Source organism: Anastrepha ludens, chromosome 3 (genome assembly GCF_028408465.1).
Source record: "Anastrepha ludens isolate Willacy chromosome 3, idAnaLude1.1, whole genome shotgun sequence".
NCBI lineage: Eukaryota > Metazoa > Arthropoda > Insecta > Diptera > Tephritidae > Anastrepha > Anastrepha ludens.
The window spans coordinates 50,430,724-50,452,253 of record NC_071499.1 but is presented as its reverse complement, the minus strand read 5'-3'; the positions used below and the strand labels follow the sequence as shown (position 1 = coordinate 50,452,253).

The following is a 21,530-nucleotide window of genomic DNA, read 5'->3' as shown; positions in this document are numbered from 1 at the left end:
ATTTACATCTCACTTCCAAGCTTTTAAAACTAATAAAAATTGTAGGCCATTTAAATTTTGGATCACATAAGTACGCAATTTTCAATTGGTTGCTCTTTCACTCTTTCTACTGGTATACCTTTTTCTGCTTTGCGTACATTTTCTAGCACACTTTCGTGATCAGGAAAGGCAAAGGTCTTTAATTTGGAATGTACCAAATTGTTGTCAATCTTTACTTCAAAAGATCCCTGTCGGCCTTTAAAGCAAACTACTTCTGTATCTGGTTGTTGTTGCAAAAGAAAATTTTGTAACATTTTGCATTGCCATTCGAAATTGCATTTCGGACTGAAAACGAATGTATCAAATTAGTGGTTATGATTTATGTCTTGGACCTCGGTACTTACCAATATTCTACATCCACCTTAACCATTTTAATTATTTACAAATATCTGCATCTAAAAGTAAATAGTTAGAAAATATCCATTGTTTACATAAAACAAAGAGATCAGCTGTTGCTGGCGGCGCCGTTTGGGCCCTCTGTTTAATAAATGTTTGCGCACCCATATTTTTCCCAGCAGTCAAATGAAGAAGAATTTGAGTTGCAGGGTGATAGTTTTTACATTTTATCAAATATGCACGACTGTTATTTTTTGTTTATACAAATTCTTTAAGGAAACTATTGTAGATCATGATGTTATCTAAAATTTTACACCTTTTCACATTATCATTGGTTCACATTTAGCAATTGTTTAATAAATTTTAATAACAATTAGTTGCACCTACAAAAGCCATCTCTGGTTTTGTATGTGACATGTCAGCCTCCTTCAGCGTTTATCAGCTGTTATTACTTTGTTTATTAGTTTGTACGCAAATGTTTTAGTTCACATTATTTTCTCGAAATAAATTTACGTTTATCATTAAGTTAACGAAATGTTTCATCGGCGTTGCATTGTTATAAATATGCGCTCAGCCCTAGCGCTTATCATGATATTTATATTTAGTGGCATAAGGCAGAGTCAGACTGCTGGTGGTAATCTCATGGAAGCTGAAACTAAACTGGAAGGTCAATTAAAAAATGTCACTAACAACAACGACGCCATACCGCTCACAATAAAAAGCATCAATGACACCAATGTATCTTGTCCAGGGACTCCCGAGAGTGAATGTTCGACGTTGCCATTTCCTTGTATACGCTGCAATTACAACTACTCATGCCACTATGGTCGCGATCTTAACGTATCATGCACAGCATTGGACCATGTACCATGTCAAGGTAATCGCACGTTCATACAGCAGATGAATTGTCGCTATTGCTATCAAACGGGGATGTGGCAACAGTCGTGCATGCTGCGCGGAAATTGCAATTCTGTCAACGCTCATTATTATCGCACCAATTGCACAGTTCATTCGGATGTCTTTTGTCTCGGTAATCGGTCTTTTACTCGCAATGTCAAATGTAACTGGACGCAAGGATATCGCTGGAGTACGGCACTTATTATCAGTATTACATTAGGTGGCTTTGGCGCCGACCGCTTTTATCTCGGGCACTGGCAAGAAGGAATCGGAAAGTTATTCAGTTTTGGTGGCTTGGGCGTATGGACTATTATTGACGTTCTGCTCATATCGCTGCATTACTTGGGACCGGCTGATGGTTCCTTATACATATAGTAGTAATAATAATAAGTGATATTGTGTAGTTTTAGGAAAACAGACTGTAATAATTAGATTTAATGGTATATTAGTATTTTATTTGATAAAATTTCATTAAATTCAGTTATATTTTCTTTCAAAAAGAACTAAAATAGACCGCGTAGATACTTTATTCATCAAATTCGCCGAAACGAATATGTTTCGTTACTAGCTTTTTAACCTTTTCTCTTCCCCTTTTCTGTGGAATTTTTACTTGTTTATTCAGTTTCATTTCACGATCTGCCTCAATCTTTTTCCAATACTCTAGTTCTGCTTCGCCGCTGAGCACCTTGCAATTGTATTCCGCACAACTAACTTGTCCCACAAAATCAGTTGCCGCATCGGCAGTATCTAAGCGTAAATACGCATGCATGGCACCCTCTTTGACGTCAACATACTTCACTGTCTCGTATTGGCGCATATCAGCCTTAAATTCCTTAATGTTGACGCAAGGATTCAAGAAGCCTATTTCCACTATTAGTCCTTCCGCGTAGCTGAAGAGCGGAGCGCGCTCCAATGCTGGATTATGTTTCAACTCCTTTTGTTGTGATTTGGCTTCCTCTTCGCCGGCGCCGTAGAAATTCATATTCATTTTTCGGAGCTTTCGTTCATTTGGTTTCGGCTTCTTTACTGGAGGCGGTGCTGAAGCGTCTAATGTTTCTGAACCAGCACCTTCACTAGCTTGTTGCTGCTGCTTCTCTTTCCATGCTTTGCGCTTCAGCTCTGCAACCTTCTCTCGTTGCAAATTCAAGTATTTGTTGCGTAGCCGCTTCCAATCGCGTTTTGGAAGTACTTTTAACTCATAAAACGAGGCATCAGTATTTAAATCGGTTTCCTTTCTTCGTTTTTCTAAAGTTTTTGATTTTTTCTTCTTTTTGCGCCGTTTCTTTTTGTTATTACCCTCCTCGCCTTCATTTTGCTGATTTTCGGTATCATCATTTGTAGTATTCCCTGTTTCGGTTGCTGTGGAGTTTTCATCATTTTCTATTTTTGCCTTTTTTATTTCAGTTCCTCCGTAGTCCGGAGCATCATCTGAACCGCGTTTTAGTTTTTTTGCTTTTTTCTGCTCGACATCAGTCTCAACTTTTTCACCAGCGATTTCTTCATTTTGTTCTTTAATGAACGACTTTACACTCTGTAGTTCAGCTGGATCAGTTTCTTGCATTCTCAGTACACCATTGAATTCTTGAAATGCTTTAATAGCCTTCTCAACGCTGCTCTCCTGTTCGAACTCAACAAACCCAAATTCTTTGATTTTCCGTGATTTGGCATACTTCGGCAGCGACACATACACTACTGAACCAAAACGCTCAAATTCTTGACGCACCCAGTCGTGATCAGCTGCAGCAGGTAAAGCTTCCACGTAGAGTGTCTTGTTGTCGACATTACGCTCCACGGGCAGTGCAGTTTTGCGCTTAACTCTTAACTGTTTCTCATCTAACTCGAGCAATTCAGAGTTTGATAGGGATTTGGAGATTTCTTCCACTGATGTGGTAAGCGCTTTCAACTTGTTAAAATTTAGGAATATCTCCAGCGGCACATCTGTAAATAACGATAATAAATTATATATACAATTCACAGGAAACTCCAAGCTACTTACATGGATCTTTGTCGATTAGTTGCTTCAGAAACCGGTCCTTCAATAAATTGGCATCACCGAAGTAGAATTCCATTTGTTTACGTATAGCATTGTAGTGATGGCGTTTGCGTTTCCTGTAGTTCTTGGGTGCGCTGGCAATGTCAGCAGCTTCAGCAGCAGCCGGAATCTTCTGTGCTTTTTGATTGTTTTTTTGTACCTCCGCTTCAGTTAAGGCGTTCACTGCATCCAATTCCATTTTTGAAAGATAAATTTATTTTAGCTCGTCTTCCATGCTTAAAAAAGAATGCTGAATGTATCGTTAATTTGTTTCTTTTTTTTTAACAGAAAGTTTCAGGGATGCCAGCTCATTTTCAAGTGGATTCGAAAATAGATATCTACAAATATTTTATTCGACTATTTTGTGGGTATTTCATTTATAGCGCCGAAACTATGAAATTAGACTTATTCGAAATGCATCTATTATTTGCAAAATTTCTACAAAAAATAAATTGCACTGGTCTGATGTTGAATATAGAGAAGGCCTCATTATTGAAGAAGGACGTTAAATATTATAATTGGAACTGAAATGATTAAACTAACGCATCGAAGTAATGACCGAAACATACGAACTTGCACTGGTTGAGAAGTTAAGAAAACTTATTTGTTGGGTAATCTTCATGAGCTCAACAAAAAAACACAAAAGGTCATATTAAAGCAATATTTTTAGACAAAAAACCAGTGCTAATTTCAGATTTAATTTCTCTTTATCTTACTTGATGTTTCTGTATTGTAAGAGATATGCATATATATTCATATACCATGGCGTTACCCGCATAAAAGCCCAAAATGCATTAAGAGGCTTTATATTAATTTGGGCTTTCACAATTTAACACGCAGAACTTCGTTTTATTACCTGGACATGAAGGTAATCACAGGCACGATGTATAGAATACAGAAGGTGGCGCCTTCCGAAAATGGCTCACTCGCCCTCCCCTCTGTACTGACGTCAAAGCACTTGTCGCAATTTTGTATTCTATCATACATACATGTATGTGTTAATAACGTTATATTATTGTTGCTTTCACTATTTTTTGAGTTTTTAATAAATAAAAATTTTGTTATCGAAAACATAGCATTCAGTTTTTGAAGTGAAATTTCTTAGGCGTCGATGGATGAGCGGGAATGGAGAGTAAAATTTCAAAGCCATGCAACGATTTGGGCGTTTTCGTTCCGCGAGAGAGAAAAAAGATATTACGTAGAGGAAAAGGAGAGAGAGAGAGCTATACCTTATATTATATATCCCTTACATACACTTTAGGCTTTTTTCCTGAGTTTTTCCTTGTGGTGCTAATTTCTAGTGAGTAATAACACTGGCGGCCGCCGTAGCCGAATGGTTGGTGCGTGATTACCATTCGGAATTCACAGAGAGGTCGTTGGTTCGAATCTCGGTGAAAGCAAAATTAATAAAAACATTTTTCTAATAGCGGTCGCCCCTCGGCAGGCAATGGCAAACCTCCGAGTGTATTTCTGCCATGAAAAAGCTCCTCATAAAAATTTCTGCCGTTCGGAGTCGGCTTGAAACTGTAGGTCCCTCCATTTGTGGAACAACATCAAGACGCACACCACAAATAGGAGGAGGAGCTCGGCCAAACACCTAACAGAAGTGTACGCGCCAATTATTTATTTTATTTTATTAATAACACTGACTACTTTTTGGCGCTTGTTTGTTGGTGCAAACTTGTAGGAAATATATTTTTGGTGCCTAGTTTTTGGCGTTACATTTCCTTGGTGCCTACTGTTTGGGGCGTTTATTGGTCCCAATTTTTTTGGAATTTTTTTTTGTGCCTACTTTTTGGCGCTTATTTCCATATCCTGGCTAGGGCTTGTGCGTATTATAAAGTGCTATCCATTCCGGCGTTGGATTTGCGGTCCTGTAATCGCTGCGTTTGTTGCCACAGTTTGTGTTTGGCGTTTACCTACACCGGTCCCGGACCCTCCTCCGTTTTTTGTAAATTTTGTCTATTTGCATTCTCTGCAAATGTTGTGAATTTATTTAGATATATATTCTTTCTCTCTCATTCTCGCTCGGGCCTCTCCCTCTTTCTTTGTCTGCCTTGAAAGTTTCTCTTCAGTTATGTGTACAACGCTATACACACTTTTGTTTTTTTCTTTAAAAGTTCTTTGACGAATACACATTTATGACCCAAAATAAGTATTTCATACCTAAAATGTTAATTTTACATTATTTTTCCGTCACTGAATTTTGAAAATACAGAGTTATTGTAAATCAAAGGCAAACATATTTTTCCAAAATTCTTACCAAAAAAAATTGTAAAGTATTGTAAAAGTTAAAACTTCTCACGTTTTATTTAGCAATTCAAAGATTAAACTTATAAATTAATGTAGGCTATCGTAGAAAAAATTTGCAACACTGTACGTATTAACCATTAAAATGTATTGTGAAATAATTGCTTGAACTTTTAATTGTCAAAGGAGTCCAAGTTTTATTTATTTATTTATTTATTAGAATTAATATATAATACTAAAACTAATACAAGAACGAGTACTAGCTGCCAGGGCCTACAACTCGCAACCAAGTTTTATATTTTGGGAATAGTACTAGAAATATTGTATAAGAAATATTGAGAAGTAAACAAATCAATGCTTTACACTAACCATTAGTATGCCAAGCAATTCTGTGCGATATTCAAACAGCTGTCACTGACATACAAATTGGTTGTTCGAGCGCGGTTTCGACCTTTTCTTTCCAAATTAGAAATTTATACAACACCATATTTTTAATTTATTATATTAAAATTATTACTTATTGGAACTTGTTAAATTAGATCACAATATAAATTGGCATTCTGAGATGTTGGGCGACACCGAAACCGGTTGGGATGATGGCATCAATTACAAGGCCATTTCGTAAGTACTTCAAAACCGGTAATTGAAAAGGTTTAATAAATATTATTTTATTAATAGATGCGAAAAAATACCTGAACTTTTCTTGGACAAATTAGTAGCCAAGAACCACTTCAGCAAATTTGGAAAAATCACTCGGTTCATATTGCGTCCAAGCCGGCAGAGTTGTACAGTGGAGTATGAAACGGAAGCCCAGGCGGAACGCGCTCTGGATCAAGCGGGGTATTACAACGGGCATGAATTTCAAATAGAATATGCTACACGCGAAGTAGCGCACGTGCAAAATACAGAAGAATGGGTTAATCCCGAAGTACAGGCTGAATTAGACGCAATGGGCCTGCGACAGAGTCTCCCTGCTTATAGGATACCATCTACGGCAATGTTACCTCCACCGAAGCCAATGCCGTTGCGTACTCAAAAAGCTATGACTTCGCTTTCGCTACCAGCAACAAAGCCTGCGAAGTTGGCGTCGATATCAGAGATACCAAAAATAGATACTGCTTTGCGACAAGAGTATGAGGCTGTATTACGAAGACCAGCGTTTACTGACGAAGAAAAATACCGCGTTTTGGATGCGCGAGATAAATTGATGCGATTGTTAAGACCTCGTCAAACGGATATTAAGAAAGTTGAGCGAACGAAAGGTAAACGAAATCTTTATTGAATGAATAGTGGATGTTGTAATACAGCTGATATTTTTCTTTAGGCATTTGTCCGGATATGTGTCCCGAGAAAGAGCGTTTAATGCGCGAATTTCAACGACAAGTATCGGCATTTGAGATGTTTAACGAAGCGGGAGAGAACAGCTCCTCAATTTCCCATCAACGCGCTATAAAAGAATATTCACGTAGTAGCGCCGACCAAGAAGTGCCACTGGCACATGAACTACGACCTGAAAGCGTGCTACAAATGACAATGTTGTACCTGATGCACCGAATAATGGATCTGTGCGATGATCCGCAAACATCTATTGCTGACTGGTTTCACTTTGTATGGGACCGCACGCGTTCTATACGCAAAGATATTACCCAACAGGAACTGTGTTCATTGGGTACTGTACAACTAGTAGAGCAATGCGCACGATTTCACATACACTGTGCTGCACGTCTTGTGGCTGAAGATCCTTCTGTGTTCGATAAAAAAATTAATGCAGAAAATTTGACCAAATGTCTGCAATCGCTAAAATATATGTACCATGACTTGCGCATCAAAGGTGTGCACTGCCCATGTGAAGCTGAATTTCGTAGCTATGTTGTCTTGCTAAATTTGGGTGATTCGAATTTTCTATGGGAATTAAAGCAGCTACCAGAACACATCCAACATTCACAAGAAATCAAGCGGGCTATTGCTTTTTATAACGCCCTACAAAATAATAACTATGTACGTTTCTTCAACATGATACGTGAAAGTGATACATCGTATTTGAGCGCTTGCATACTACTTGGTTATTTCAACAAATTACGTTGGCGTGCTATGGAGGCAATCAATAAGTCGCACAACTGGCGAAAGAATGCCGTTCTTATACCCTTGACATATTTGACAAGGATCCTTGGGTTTGAAAACGAAGAGGCTGCCCGACAATACTTCACCTATCATGGCTTGAAATGTGATGGACAGCGAGTAGTGTTGGATCGTTTAAAACGTCCAGACATTGAATATTCTATGGAACGCGCCATGAATGTAAGTTATGAAGTGGTTATAAGCATTAAGGAAATTTCAATTAACTTAACTTCTGCTCTATTTAGCTGGTTGAAGCGAAGCGCATTGCTAGTGTAGGTGAATGCGTTTGTGGGCATGTGATGGAATCGGCGGACATTTTTGAAAGTCATGTGCCGCATAACAGCTTCGATGAGAATGGTGTACTGAAATTAGTTGCCTGGGCAGCGGACGATCAACTGCGCGGTAAAGCGGCAGAGGAGCGAAAGCGACAACGCGAATTGGAAATGCAACAAGAGGAAGCTGTAAGACCGCAGAAACGCTCTAGTTCACCCCCACTCTCGCTGCCACCTATTGCGCTGCCGCCTTCGGTTCTTACGGATGCGACTGTTTTTAAAGTGCCATCGATTTCATCTATCTCATCCAAGCAACAGCAACAGTTCAAAGCTCCACAATTAGTACAAAAACCACTGCAACCATCCATCTTTGGCGGAAATCTGTTTACGGATTCGAAGGAGAAAGTTCAGTCATCGCCGTTGACCAATTTTAAGTTTGAAACTCCAAAAAGCTCCCACATTGCATCCAAAACTAGTGGTAGTGTTTTTGTAGCGCCAGAAAAGGATGCTAGCAGTTCGCTATTCAAAATACCTGCCGCCACGACTAAAACAGTCACTTCGACAACTGGTGGACTTGGTCACTCTATATTTGGTGGTAACGCTACAGCAGTTGCACAACCATCACCTGCTGACGGTTTCATATTCGACAGCTCTAGCAAGGGAGTTCACAGCGATAACATTTTTAGTAATGCCGTCAAATCGACAGCTAGTGTTTTCCAACAAACGCACACGCAAAAGCCCGACGCTATGATTAATGATAGTGTATTCCAACATTTTAACACGCAGCCCGTACTAGCGGGCTTTGCTGCACCCGACTTGGGTGCCAAGGATCAGGCGAAACACATTTTTGGTAACGTCTCTTTCACGCAGCAACCTTCAGCAACGGCAGAAATTGTGCCACAGACCAATACGGAATTAGTTAAAGCCAAGGCTGAGGCAGCAATACAACTTCGCAAACAACAGGAATTAGAAAAGCGGCTCGCAAAAGAAAAAGAGCAGGAAGCAGTTAAACGTCAACGCGAAGAAGCGGAGAAAAAACACCAAGAAGCTCTGAAAGTGTTGCAACAGCGCGCCGAATACGTCAGCGCCAATGAGCTAGAAAGCGTGCTTACATTGCAAGTGGCTGATATTGCACAAACCGAACTAACTACATATCAGAATTTTGAGCGCGATTGCAAAAGCTTTGCTGAATCATTCCTCGACCAATGTGTCGTCATGCAACTCAATGAGTTGGCTAATGAGGAATATGCTATGATGTGCCATGACCAACTCTTGCTTAGTCGTTACTTTGCGTGTTGGCTGCGCTATACGCGCAAGAAACAAAAGCAACGCGCGCTCATAGAGTCCACGCCCATATGGGTGACCATGGACACACGCGCCGAGCAAACCGCCAAGCTAATGCATCCAAATCAGTCGAAAAATTTGCAGATGATAAAAAGATATCGCCATGGCGAGCCGTGTAATTTCCAACTATTACTTTGGAAACATCCAGACGCCATGTCGTCTCCGCGCGCGTCTATCGACATCTTCGAAGTGGTGCGCGCCCATACGACACGAAAGCAGGCGGTAAAATGCGGTCACATGCAAAGGAACAAGTACTTTAAGCTGGTGCTGACGCTACCCACCGATAACGATGAATTGGCCGGCTTCGGGAGCCTTTGCCACAAGTGGCTGCGGAAGTACGTACGACGCATCAGCAACACCACAGAAGAGGAGGATCAGAGTGATGAGGCTGAAAACGCGTCGCCATACATCTGCGCCATGGAGCGCGATGTGGCATTGTGTGTGCGAAAGGTCAGCGGCATTCCGCCGCTAACCGAGGCGGGTCAGGTTGTGCACAACGAGTGCGACAATGCAGACGCGATTGTCTGCCTGATGAGCTGCGACAGCATACAGAGCACACGCAAACGCATGCATCACCTTATCAAACTGAGTCGCATGCAGAAGTCTGTACCGGTAGCTGTTCTCGTCTACGATGGTCAGTACACTGATGAGTTGGAACTGAGCGACATAATGCAAATGGAGAGCTTGGTGGAGGAGGATAAGATATCGGCTTACAAATTCTATGGTTGTCTTCAGACCAAAAACGAATTTTCTTTCTTGCACTATATGGGACGCGCATTGCGTTATGTGGCACGAGAAAGCAGTTTTTGCAACAAATTAACCGAAGCTTTGGAGATGCAAAAGTTGCAAAGTTGGCTGGAAACATGTTTGGGTGAAGAGTTGTGGCAGCGCTGGCAGCATTCCTCCGAACATAATCCGTGTTTCGCGAAGATATGTGGCGCACCACAGCATCTGGTGGAGCTTTATAATGATGCAGTGCAACGCGTGATACAAATGACGTCAGAAGACTTCAGCGATGCACCGGAGTTTGCGGAGGAGCTGCGTGAATTTGTGCCCAAACTTGAGGTCGATATACCGCTCGGTTGGGAATATTTCCCAAAGGATTGGAAATCTCCGCAACGCCAACAACAGATTTCAAGTTTTTTGCAACGTTTGCTATTAGCGCCCATTGTCGAGGCGGTACAATTCCAAGAACTCGAAGACTGGGAATTGTGGTTGCTGAACTATGCCAGTTCTTGCATACCAAACGATGAAGAGGCTGCTACCGCAGCTAGCTATCAATCCATTAAAGCACTAATTGAACAGCTTAATCGGTGCGATCTAGCCGACGTTGAAGTGGCAAAACGCTTCCAAATGATAAACTATTTGCCTGTCGTGAAAGCTATTGCCTACGCACAGATTAATGCTGTGCTTAGGGACTACAGTGCAAACGCTGATGCCGACGATTACAAATTGCCTAAAGAAATCATTTATCATCACCAAGCGCTTGAGGATTATCAACAAGTGCCTTGGTGGCTGAATAACGAGGCCGTTGAAGCAGTGAAAATAGATTACACAGTTACCGAAGACCAGGAGACGAGTTCACAGGATACGGAGTTACTTGATGAACAGACGACGATGAATAGTGAAATGTTTGACGAAATTATAAAACAAGCCGAACAGGTTTCGCGCAAAGCAGAGGAGAACTATAATTCACTGAAGAAGCAAACAATCAGCGCCGATATAGTGGAGTTGTCACGTGACTTGGATGCCAGCATCTATCAATTTGAATTGACAAAACAAATAGGATCCTATGACACTTCGTTTGTGGCGAAGATGGGGGAGTTTGATAGCGACTTGGAAGGCGCGATTGGCGGTATAAGTACAAAGCAGAATACCCGTGGTGGAGGGGACGGCTTAGCCAAAACCGCACGTCAGCGAAAACGCGGGCACGCGGGAGATGCTGATGAAGAAATCAATGAAATGAAAAAAGTTATGGCACACGCTTTTAACGTCATTGAAAAGGTTGAGGCAGGACAAGATCGCGCTGAACGTTTCAACAAGATGGCTATGCTGGAGTTGGAATGAAAGGTGTGGAGTAAATGTTTTAAAATGTCCTGCCTTGTTACAAACTTGGACAGTATTCGTATCATAATTTATTGGGGGGTCCTGTGGATGGATGCTAAATTATAATTACAAAAAAACAAAAAAAATTATACATCAAAATAAATTGATACTGTAAGGTTTTATTTAGTAAAAGTCTTTTTGTTATTAACTAAAACAGGCGTCGAAATGAGCATAATTGCGTTGATACTTAAGGGGTTATATACAGTTAGAAGGCCGGAAAATGCGAACTTTCCAGAATTTTTTCTGAGAAAACTTTTGAATTTATTGATCTAAAAATTTGTACACATATTATGTTATCTTTTATCTGTATTTTAAGACTTAGTATTAGTGATATGCGGTACACTAGACAGGGCTAGTATTAGTACCACCTGGACAAAGGAGGTCAAGCTGTCCCTTAAGGTAAAAGTCGATGACACACCAATTCCGACGGTAAATAACCCCAAAATTTTGGGTGTAACCTTTGACAGCTTGCTCTCCTTCTCTGCGCACACAACCGCAATTGCCACTAAAGTGCAAAATCGCAACAAGGTCCTCAAATCGCTGGCCGGCAGCACTTGGGGCAAAGACAAAGGACTGTTGCTTTCGACATTTAAGGCAATTGGCCGGCCGGTTCTAAACTATGCTGCGCCTGTCTGGTCGCCTGGAACTAGTGATTCGCAGTGGACAAAGCTACAGACATGTAAAAATACCGCCATTCGGACAGCGACTGGGTGCCTCCTGATGCCCCCGATTCAACATCTACATAACGAGGCACAAATGCGCCCAGTAGCGGAGCACAACAAACTGCTCAGCAAGCAGTTCTTGCTGGGATGTTACCGCAGGTTTTACCCCTGCAGACACCTGCTAGACCCTAAGCCACCTCCCGGGCACGTCAGCAGACACCTCTTAGACCACGCTGACGAATTCCAGGACAAAACTGACCGCAACCTACTGGACCGGACAGTATTTAGACAGTCAATAAACGACATCCACCGGGAGACCGTTACCACCTTCATGAACTCCCGTCCTGTGAATGCCGTAATCGGAGGCCAACCACCACCTATTGCAGATGAAGAGCTCCAGCTTCCCCGTGAGACTCTTGTAACACTGGAACAATTACGTTCTGGATACTGTAGCAGGTTAAACTCCTACATATCCAGAATCGACCCCGACATACCAAACACATGTCCCGCATGTGAAGGTACCCCGCACGACACTAACCACCTCTTCACATGCCCCCTCAAACCGACTCATCTAACGCCCCTCTCCCTCTGGACCCAACCTGTCGAAACAGCATGTTTCCTGGGCCTACCCCTAGATGAGCTAGACGAAGGCGGCCGATGATATGCCTACACAGACAGGGCTACCTATGCTGTTAAAACAACAACAACAACTTAGTATTAGTAAAAATATTTATTTGCAAAGGAGCTACAGCTGATCTCCCTCAGCTCCTCTCAAAAAAGACCTCTTGCGGTAACCCCTATATCTCTGAACCGGATCTTCTGCAATCAAAAAACCAAACAGATTTCGTTAAAGTAACGTTAAATCTAGTAATTAATCGAAGGAATAAGCAAAATAATTTTTTTTTTGACAAAATAGCGGTTTCTCAAAAAAAAAAAAACAAATCGATTTTTTACCAAAACGCCTTTTTAAATGGGTTAACTAACTGGGGCTGTGAAGACAGTTTTTCTCCAGAAACTTAGAGCAACCGAACGCCATATCTCTTTTTAAAATTTTGAAGCTATCCTTCACTGGCATTGAATTCAAGGCAATTTTGTTTAATTTTAAAATGAAGGTCTTTTGCTTTTCCATTCAACATAAACCCGCTAACCGGGAGCTTTTTGCCCCCTCATATTCAAAAACCATCAATACAGAGATTTTTCCATCTTTAGGTACATTAAATGATGTAGAGTTTTCCTCTTTCCAGGACCGATAAAAGCATTGTTGACACATTTAGAGATATCATTTTTATTTTTATTAATTCCGCATATTGTAGACTTTGTCACTCCATATTTACGCGATAAATTAGTAACAATTTAACCCTTTCGTAAATATTCTACAATATCTGATTTTTTTCTTAAGGTCAAAAACTTATGCTTTTTTGTGTGCATTTTTTAAACTGATTAATATTAAATTTTGACGTGATAACGTCTTATAATTCGATTTAACAGGCTGCACGCACGAAAAAATGTGTCGTTACCTTGCTCATTAGTGTTACCTTGCTCATATGTCGTTACCTTGCTCATTAGTGTTGCCTTGCTCATGTGTCGTTACCTTGCTCATTAGTGTTACCTTGCTCATATGTCGTTACCTTGCTCATTAGTGTTGCCTTGCTCATATGTCGTTACCTTGCTCATTGCCGTTACCTTGCTCATTTGTCGTTACCTTCTCATTGCATTGAATGAACTGCAAGCGAAAGCGCGGAACGAACGACAAAGCAAACAAAGCAAACGAACGGCAACGTTCGATATCTTGCTCTCTCCTACTTAAGTGAGCGTATATATGTATGTATATGCGCATATGTACATATATAAATTCACGTATTTGTAATTGCATATGCCTTCTTATTGATTATTATTAATTTGATTCACTTGAAGAATTTAAAATAAAACCAAGTTTGTTAATAATACCTGTTGTTTTAATGTTATTATTATTAATTTTTTATTATATATAAAGGAAAAAATGTATGGTAATATTTACCATATACCTTATAAGATATGTTGTATACTAATATATGTATATAAACATGCATATACATATACAATTTCGCGCAATTTTCAAAAAGAACAAATCTATATGTAAAGATGCATACAAGTCATATGGACATATCAAATATGTATACGAATCTATGTATTCCGTACGCATGCAAATGTAAGCTAATGTGCTTGAACTGCAAGCGAGAGCGCGGAACGCGTTCGGCAACGTTCGACATCTGGCTCTGTCCTGCTTGAGTGAGCATATATATGTATGTATAAGCGCATTTGTATTTATATAAATTCACATACTTGTATTTGCATATGCCTTCTTCCTGTGTGCATGGTAATTAATCATTTCTCTGTTGAGAATAGGACGATGATAGAAAAAGTAGGAAATGAAAGGGAGTGTTTCGAGTGTAAAGTGTCTTGAAAAAGGCAAATCGATGATGTTGCCTCTTAGTGTTGTTGACTTATTAACGTCTGATGCACAATCGAAATTGAAGATATCTTTCATGAATTTGATAAATGTTTCGTCATTTTTCACGTTTGTGTAAATGTAACTTGACCTATTCCATTGCAATTCCATTTACCTCCTCCTCTATATCCATACAAAATATCTATCAAACAAATAAAATTAAAATTTTGTTTTGAAAATTGCAACCATTCCATCAATATTTTCTTATGACGTTGTCACGTTAAACTATCGCCAGTAAACCAACTTTACAGACAACCTCTTTTTTGAGAAGAAAATGAAGCATTAATTATGCTCGCATGAAATGACCAACTTACGTTGAAAATTTGTATTGACGACTGAACATAGGAGAAGGCAAAGCATGTACATGGGTCTGCGAGTGAACGCAAGCATTTCTCAGCGACGGTTTTTTTTATTTTAAAATTTATTAACTAGAGGATTCCCCGATTTATTAGGCTCATGAAATTCGATAGAAATTTGAAAATCAATAATGTTCATATTTTAGAGTACTCAATGGAAGCGAAAAAGTGTTCATATTTTGGGGTGTTCATATATTAGGGTATTAATATTATATTATCGCGAGTGCACTGTACTTACATTCTCCATTTTAATCACCATTTTTATTTAAATTTAGATTTTTGACTCAATTCTCAAATTTGAATTCGTTTTTATTTGTACTTTGCGATCAGCTGTTTTTCTCACCTGCAAATTCTTTATAACATTTTTTACAAATTACAAACAAAACTGATGATTTAAACGGGATTAAGTTCTCTTTGATTCGTAAAGCCCTACACTGTGCGTCGTAAGACGGTCAAAGGACAAGCGCCTTGCTTCTTATCACATGTCGCTCAAACTGTTATGTAATTCTATTGCTTTTCAAAGCATTGTTCTTAAAGTATGCAAAATGTACATTTACATATAGCGTTTGCTTTTTCAACCACCTATTTCTTTGAGAATGGTAACACAAATGGCATGTCAAATGTGTTCATAATTTACTTAAAGGTTTTACATTTACAAAATGGGACGCCTATTTCCAAAGTGGTGAGTCTTCTACTCAAACTGTTCGTGAAAGTGGATCGTTAATGGATAAAACAACACTTGAACGTGCTCCTACTAGTCATCGTTCTCAAGAATTGAACATTTTACGCACTTCTTTGAGGAGAATTTAGCATAAAGACCTCGGTATGAAGGCTTAAAAATTGGGTTGATCGAATGGCCTACTGTAAAGCCAGACGTAGCAGTCATTTGAACGATATTACTTTTCATTCATAAATTACAATATTCAATCTTCAAAATAAAAAAAAAAAAGTTTCAAAAAATATTGATTAGTTTTGTTTTTTATAGCCGATTCAAAAAGCAAATTTTACATGGCCCACCCTATAATAAGAAAAATATCCCAATTTATGCTTAGAAGCACTTGCCTAAGCATATCGTTTGTGCGTTAAGCGGCTTGCTTAGCTCGATCATCGCTAAATTGTTGTTGTTTTCACATACATAAAAATTGTTTGCTTGGCGAGCGGCGGAATTCTCTAGTGGGCAGAGAAGTGGTACATCGAAAACGGCAATTATAATGCAATAGGCTGATGAAGTCAAGGATTTGGACATTGTTTTCGATTTGCGTTTGCAAATCATATTGACTTTATTATCCAAAATTCGTTTGCCGTCTTAGATATCATAAGAAGGAATAGGTCAAACTTTTTGGATCTTTATGCCTTAAAATTATTGACTGCTTTCGTTCGTTCCAGATTAGAATAAGTAGCGTTCATGTGGAGGCGAAAATAGACAGGTCACAATTTACAGGGTCCAGGGCACTACGGAATACAGTAAAATTAGAGGGTGGACGAGCTTGCTAAAGCAGGCACCTGCTTGCCTAGGATGAGTACGTCCAACACATATCCCTCACTCTCAGTTTTGAAGACAGAACTATGTGAGAAATTAACCTCGTAAGCAAAGTCTATATAGGAAGCTTTGACCTATCACAGGATTGCCAAAATAATGCTACGAACTTGCAACCAGCTGTATTCTATCGCTGCCAAGTAAGGAATGTAAAATATTTGTTGGAGTACTGATGGGACATTGTCTCGCTCCATATTACGCAGCTAAAATGGGATTGATTCAGAACGATGCTTGTAGCTCATGCGAAGAACAAAGCGGTATGTTAGAGCACCTCCTTTGTCACTGACCTGTTCTAGGCAGAACTCGTTACCATTGCCTGGGATCGGTATACTTTTCATCTCTGAAGGATATTGCTGTTTACTGAAACTCGCCAAGAAATGTATCAAGAACTGTGTTTAACACGACTCCAACAATATTGGTAACACTACGGACCCTTGTGGTCAATGTGAGATTTATTCACATCAGCCAGATATATCTAACCTAACGTTGGAGGCCTTATTAACAATTATGCACTAATAGAATTTGCGTGTGAAAAAAGTTTTTCTTAAGTTTTCTCTATTTTCGCTAAAATTCTCTGATCCCGTCCCTCCATATAAGTCCTGATTGTTTTTAATCAATCTTAAGCCACTGTAAGGCATTTGCGTAATTACTATTAGTTCTATTCAAGCAGATCCAGAAAGATCTATGTGTTGTTGTTGTAGCAGTAACTTGCCCTGTCAGTATAATGTAAATCACCGATCGTCTTCGTCTAGTTCATCTAACGATAGGCCCAGGAAACTTCCTGACAGGTTGGGCCCAGAGGGAGAGTGGTGTTAGATGAGTGGGTTTTAAGGAGCATGAGAAAAGGTGGTTAGTGTCGTGCGGGGTGCTTTCACGTGCCGGACATATGTTTAGTATGTCGGGGTCAATTCTGGATAGGTAGCAGTTTAACCTGTTACAGTATCCATGACAGCCGGTTCTACGTTACCGGAATGGCTCGGATTTTTCCCGATCAAAGACTGCCGCCGCAGTAAACTAGCCCTATCTAGTGTACCGTAGCCCAAAGATCTATGTGTCTAATGCCCCAATTAGTTTGCGAATAATAATCTCCGACTTCGGGAGAGAAATATTGAATGGGTAATATCGCTTTTAAGGGGACAGATACCTGTAAAATTTCGAAAAAAAAGCATTTCTTTTTTCATAAAATATTAATATAATCCTTTAAGAATATGTCAAGAAATGTTTAGAACGTAAATTTAAGTATTTCTTATATAATGGATCAACCGTTACGATTCTATTCTTTGCGGTCGAGCGCTGGGAGAGGAATTTTCATGTATTCAAACTTTAGACTCGTTTTTCTCAACACTATATCTTTCGATTTGGCGTACACGATAGCACGAAAAGTTTTGACCGATCTCCCTGAAATTTTGCACACATCTTTTGTATGATATTATTTTCAATGTGAACCTAAAGTTTTCGAAACTTTTTCGAAAAAAAATTTTTTCGAAGCAAAAATAGTAGGAAAATTCGCCCCAAAATTCATTTTTTTTAAGCATTTTATTCCGCGAATTTTTTTTCCATTTTTTTTAATTCATATAGAAATTATGACATTTGTAAACAGAAAAAATTTTTGGTTTTCTGTATTCAGGTCACTAACGTCAATGCTACAATGCCCGCCGATTGAGAAGCCCATCTGCGACCTTCCTGGAAGAATTGAGTGTACATCCGCCATTTTAAATGATTAAAAAAAAAAAAATAATATTATTTTAATGTATAAATAAACTGTATGCCGATTTTGAAAAAAATTTATTGACTTCTTGAAAATCATCTCTTATTGAATCAATCAAATCTTATTGAAAATCGGTGAAAATATGGCCGTTTACAGGTATCTGTCCCCTTAAATTACGGATTGGTAGTTAAGCTCGAGATAATCTAATATAATATGTGAACCTATCATTACATTAAATTGCTGTTGTAGGATTATTCAGAAATTTTTTTGAATGCTGGTGGAGTGGCAGTTTTTGACCAGATAAGAGGCTGAAAAATCAGCTAATTACGCATAAAAGTTGCTAACAACAAGGCCAGCTAAAAAAATAAATAACATAAAATAAGAATATATCTATTTATGTTACATACATAGATACTCCTGTGTATATATCGAATACATGAGGAGAGCTTGGGGAATACCATTCATGGCATAGATATCCAAGCATTTAAACCCTATTGTATTGTGCGATAATAACAGAAAAGTAAATAACATATTTTCGTAAATGCTAATCACTTCTTGAATATACTGATAGGCCCTTTCTACACTTATCTGATTCAAACTTATTTATAGAAGAAAAATGAAAACTACACTAATTTCATTTCACAACTTTCTATTGCATAAAAATAATGACCCAAAATTCCTATTCAAGCTTTTTACCTAAGTGCATAAAAACTTGATGAATCATTGCCGAAAACAAAATCTTAAGCGTACTTGTGAAATGTTTATCAACAACTGGTCAACAAATCTATTTTGAGTGCAACACATATGTAAACAAACATGTTTTTGCCATGTCCAAAAAAAAAAATAATTAATTTTTTTTTCATGATGCCGAACTGCTAATTTTTATTAGAATTTAAGCGCCTCAGCAAAAGTTTGCTAATTTCATTCGAGCTAGAATTAATTACATATATATTTGGCACTAATTTCACAACAATACTACTCTAAAATACATTTAGTTTTACCACCTTCCCTCTTAGTACGAGCCTTCTTTGATTTCATAATTACACGCAAAAACTTAGTAACTAAAAATAAAACTAATATTCATTGTATAGGAAAATAAGTCGAAATTATTTTGGTTGTTTTTAGTTATTCTCCTTTATTGCAGCAACAACTGCAATTGCTGTTGTTTTGATTACTCAGCGTGTCTGCATCAGCACGTGAGTGGTATGGTATTCTTTTTGTTTTCACAGTGGAATGATTTCCTATTTTTAGTTGTTTGCCAATTAACGTTTTCTTCCACATTCTCGTAATACGAATATTTTTTTGTTGCGTAGATGTTTCTAGAAATATTTAATATAGCAATTTTTGTTACCGTTATTGTTGCGCGCTTTCAAATATTCTGAAACATTAATCAGACCTGCCATTCTCAAACAATCAGTCCTGCTATGCTAGGACTTTAAACGTCTAAAATATGAATTTGTTTTTGTTTACATTCAATTGCAATAATTAATTTGAATAATTTATTATTAGAAGAAGAATATTTGAATAATTGTTTGCTTGTTTAGGCCATTCCAATAGTTTACTGCAAGTGATGTTGAGTCTTGCACTGTCGCAGTGCTTCGTTGAAACCCTCGCAGAGTGTCAAGTCAGATTGGCCTTGAGCGCATTGTAGGAACTGTTTAATCTCCCAAGTGCATGGCCCTTGTGGCTCGTTGGGCTGAGCAGCATTACCAAAATATTGTTGTTGGGCTGGAGCAGCTGGTGCGGCAGCAGGAGCAGCTGCTTCTTTATCACCGGAACCGCTGAACAGTCCAGTTAGACCAGCGCCAATGGTGTGACCCTGAAAGTAATTTATATTAGATCAATATCAATGAGTTCAATGCATAAGGGCAGTATTTACAGCTTTTTAAAGTAGCTTTAAAATGCATAGTAAAATATAAGACCTCTTCTAAAGCAACAACAAAGTTATCGAGCAAGATTCGCCGCTAGCGAATATGGTTATATCTCATAAAACTGGTTTAACTCACTATTTTACAAACAAAAGTAATTTTAGGCAGCTCTAAACCAGCGCTGTCAAGATATGTTTATTTATACCAGCTGCATAACCTATTCGCCACTTGCTAACGCTTGGCGATAAGAAGAGGCCTCATGTTAAAGCATTTCATTTCTTTTCAACTTGGATATTCCAAATAAAACATATTCATTTGCTATTTGTCGCAATCACTTACCACTGCTGAACCAACAGCTACGCCGCCAGCGGTAGCTGCCATCTGCTGGAACATTGAGGGCTGTTGTGGTGCACCGACGGCACTGGGTGCTGCTTGCACAGGAACTGGTGCTGCAGCCGGAGCAGTGCGTGCTGGCACATTTGGTGTTGGAGCCGGCGCATGATGTGTAGGCACAGACCTGTTATTAGAAAAAGAGGAATGGTTACATAATTTTTTTTTTTTTGTTTATTAGATTACTATCGATTTTTCCTTATGACATTTCCTCCATTTTCATACAAATTGCATTTTAACGCTGTTTCGATTAAATGTTCGAGAAAGTTGTAGAGCAGTTACGCAACAACCAGCTGTATAGGCCGTAAATGAAAATTTCACAAATATCATATTTTCACTTTGGTGCACAATACATGCACTGCCTTACTTGGTAAGCGTATTTATTTACTTTAAAATGTTAATTAACCTGACGTATGATTTTGCACTTTGTACTCATGCGGTTGTTATCGTCTCGCACACGATTTTTCCATATCGAACATTTTTTTGCACTTACCTCCTGGTGGCTGGTGGTGGGCTAGCTGAACGTCCACGTCGTACCATTTTTATTTATTTTCTTTAATAATCACACGTTTTGAATAATAAATTGCACAAAGGGTCTTTGTTCGCTTTAATGTCGCGTTTATTTGCTTAAAGCCTTCGCTTTGATATATTTTAAGTTGCTTTTTCTGTTTTAAACTGACGTTTTATTCACAGCTCGCGTGCTTTTATAAAAATTCTGATTTGCCAGAAATTTCCTATTGCTTTTGCACCAAAAGTCACACAAAGAAAAATGTCAAAACCGCGAAAAAGTCCAATTTTGTAATAGATTCGGTAATTACTTTTCGTTTTTAGAATTTAGGAAACGGAAGTTGACTTAAATTATTAAAATTTATATGAAATATGTGCTTCACATCCAATTATTTTTTTAATTCCGAAATAGGCAGTAAAGTATTTGTGTACTATATCAATTTTGTTTAATAGCATACCAAGTATGAGCTACATAGAAACGAAAAGCATGCAGAAAATGCCAGGCGCAGTCGAGCTTTTTAAGTTGAAGTACTGACAGTAGTGTCCAAATTAGTGTGTTCACAGACCATATTTTTCGTTCTTCAAGCGTATTTTTCAAAACTATAAAAAACATAAAGAAA

General features: G+C 38.7%; 5 protein-coding genes across 5 annotated transcripts; 2 read left to right on the top strand and 3 right to left on the bottom strand.

Annotated features, from left to right (window-relative positions):
- Nucleotides 1-51: 51 nt before the first annotated feature.
- Nucleotides 52-536, bottom strand: LOC128857923 (migration and invasion enhancer 1). The gene is made up of 2 exons (XM_054093770.1): nt 384-536; nt 52-324 (listed from the first exon to the last, which is right to left on the bottom strand). The coding sequence occupies exons 1-2, from the start codon at nt 407-409 to the stop codon at nt 63-65; spliced, it is 288 nt and encodes a 95-aa protein (XP_053949745.1). The 5' UTR covers nt 410-536; the 3' UTR covers nt 52-62.
- Nucleotides 537-821: 285 nt separating this feature from the next.
- Nucleotides 822-1,738, top strand: LOC128857921 (TM2 domain-containing protein almondex). Its single transcript, XM_054093768.1, has one exon. The coding sequence runs from the start codon at nt 910-912 to the stop codon at nt 1,645-1,647; it is 738 nt and encodes a 245-aa protein (XP_053949743.1). The 5' UTR covers nt 822-909; the 3' UTR covers nt 1,648-1,738.
- On the bottom strand, nt 1,701-3,595 carry LOC128857920 (la-related protein 7). The gene is made up of 2 exons (XM_054093767.1): nt 3,269-3,595; nt 1,701-3,210 (listed from the first exon to the last, which is right to left on the bottom strand). Exons 1-2 carry the CDS (start codon nt 3,501-3,503, stop codon nt 1,799-1,801), a joined length of 1,647 nt encoding a protein of 548 aa, XP_053949742.1. The 5' UTR covers nt 3,504-3,595; the 3' UTR covers nt 1,701-1,798.
- Nucleotides 3,596-5,950: 2,355 nt separating this feature from the next.
- Nucleotides 5,951-11,526, top strand: LOC128857918 (protein xmas). Its single transcript, XM_054093762.1, has 4 exons — nt 5,951-6,175; nt 6,233-6,816; nt 6,879-7,852; nt 7,918-11,526. Exons 1-4 carry the CDS (start codon nt 6,120-6,122, stop codon nt 11,353-11,355), a joined length of 5,052 nt encoding a protein of 1,683 aa, XP_053949737.1. The 5' UTR covers nt 5,951-6,119; the 3' UTR covers nt 11,356-11,526.
- Nucleotides 11,527-18,996: 7,470 nt separating this feature from the next.
- LOC128857917 (coiled-coil-helix-coiled-coil-helix domain-containing protein 10, mitochondrial) lies at nt 18,997-21,128 on the bottom strand. Its single transcript, XM_054093761.1, has 3 exons — nt 20,897-21,128; nt 20,353-20,530; nt 18,997-19,964 (listed from the first exon to the last, which is right to left on the bottom strand). Exons 1-3 carry the CDS (start codon nt 20,941-20,943, stop codon nt 19,704-19,706), a joined length of 486 nt encoding a protein of 161 aa, XP_053949736.1. The 5' UTR covers nt 20,944-21,128; the 3' UTR covers nt 18,997-19,703.
- Nucleotides 21,129-21,530: the final 402 nt, after the last annotated feature.

Coding starts and splice junctions, on each gene's coding strand:
- LOC128857923 (XM_054093770.1), bottom strand. CDS start 409: ATGGTTAAGGTGGATGTAGAATATTG. Junction 325..383: donor AAGGTGGATGTAGAATATTG/GTAAGTACCGAG, acceptor ATTCGTTTTCAG/TCCGAAATGCAATTTCGAAT.
- LOC128857921 (XM_054093768.1), top strand. CDS start 910: ATGTTTCATCGGCGTTGCATTGTTATAAATATGCGCTCAGCCCTAGCG.
- LOC128857920 (XM_054093767.1), bottom strand. CDS start 3,503: ATGGAATTGGATGCAGTGAACGCCTTAACTGAAGCGGAGGTACAAAAA. Junction 3,211..3,268: donor ACTAATCGACAAAGATCCAT/GTAAGTAGCTTG, acceptor CGTTATTTACAG/ATGTGCCGCTGGAGATATTC.
- LOC128857918 (XM_054093762.1), top strand. CDS start 6,120: ATGTTGGGCGACACCGAAACCGGTTGGGATGATGGCATCAATTACAAG. Junction 6,176..6,232: donor ATCAATTACAAGGCCATTTC/GTAAGTACTTCA, acceptor TTTTATTAATAG/ATGCGAAAAAATACCTGAAC. Junction 6,817..6,878: donor GAAAGTTGAGCGAACGAAAG/GTAAACGAAATC, acceptor ATTTTTCTTTAG/GCATTTGTCCGGATATGTGT.
- LOC128857917 (XM_054093761.1), bottom strand. CDS start 20,943: ATGGTACGACGTGGACGTTCAGCTAGCCCACCACCAGCCACCAGGAG. Junction 20,531..20,896: donor CCACCACCAGCCACCAGGAG/GTAAGTGCAAAA, acceptor TTCTAATAACAG/GTCTGTGCCTACACATCATG. Junction 19,965..20,352: donor TAGCTGTTGGTTCAGCAGTG/GTAAGTGATTGC, acceptor AATTACTTTCAG/GGTCACACCATTGGCGCTGG.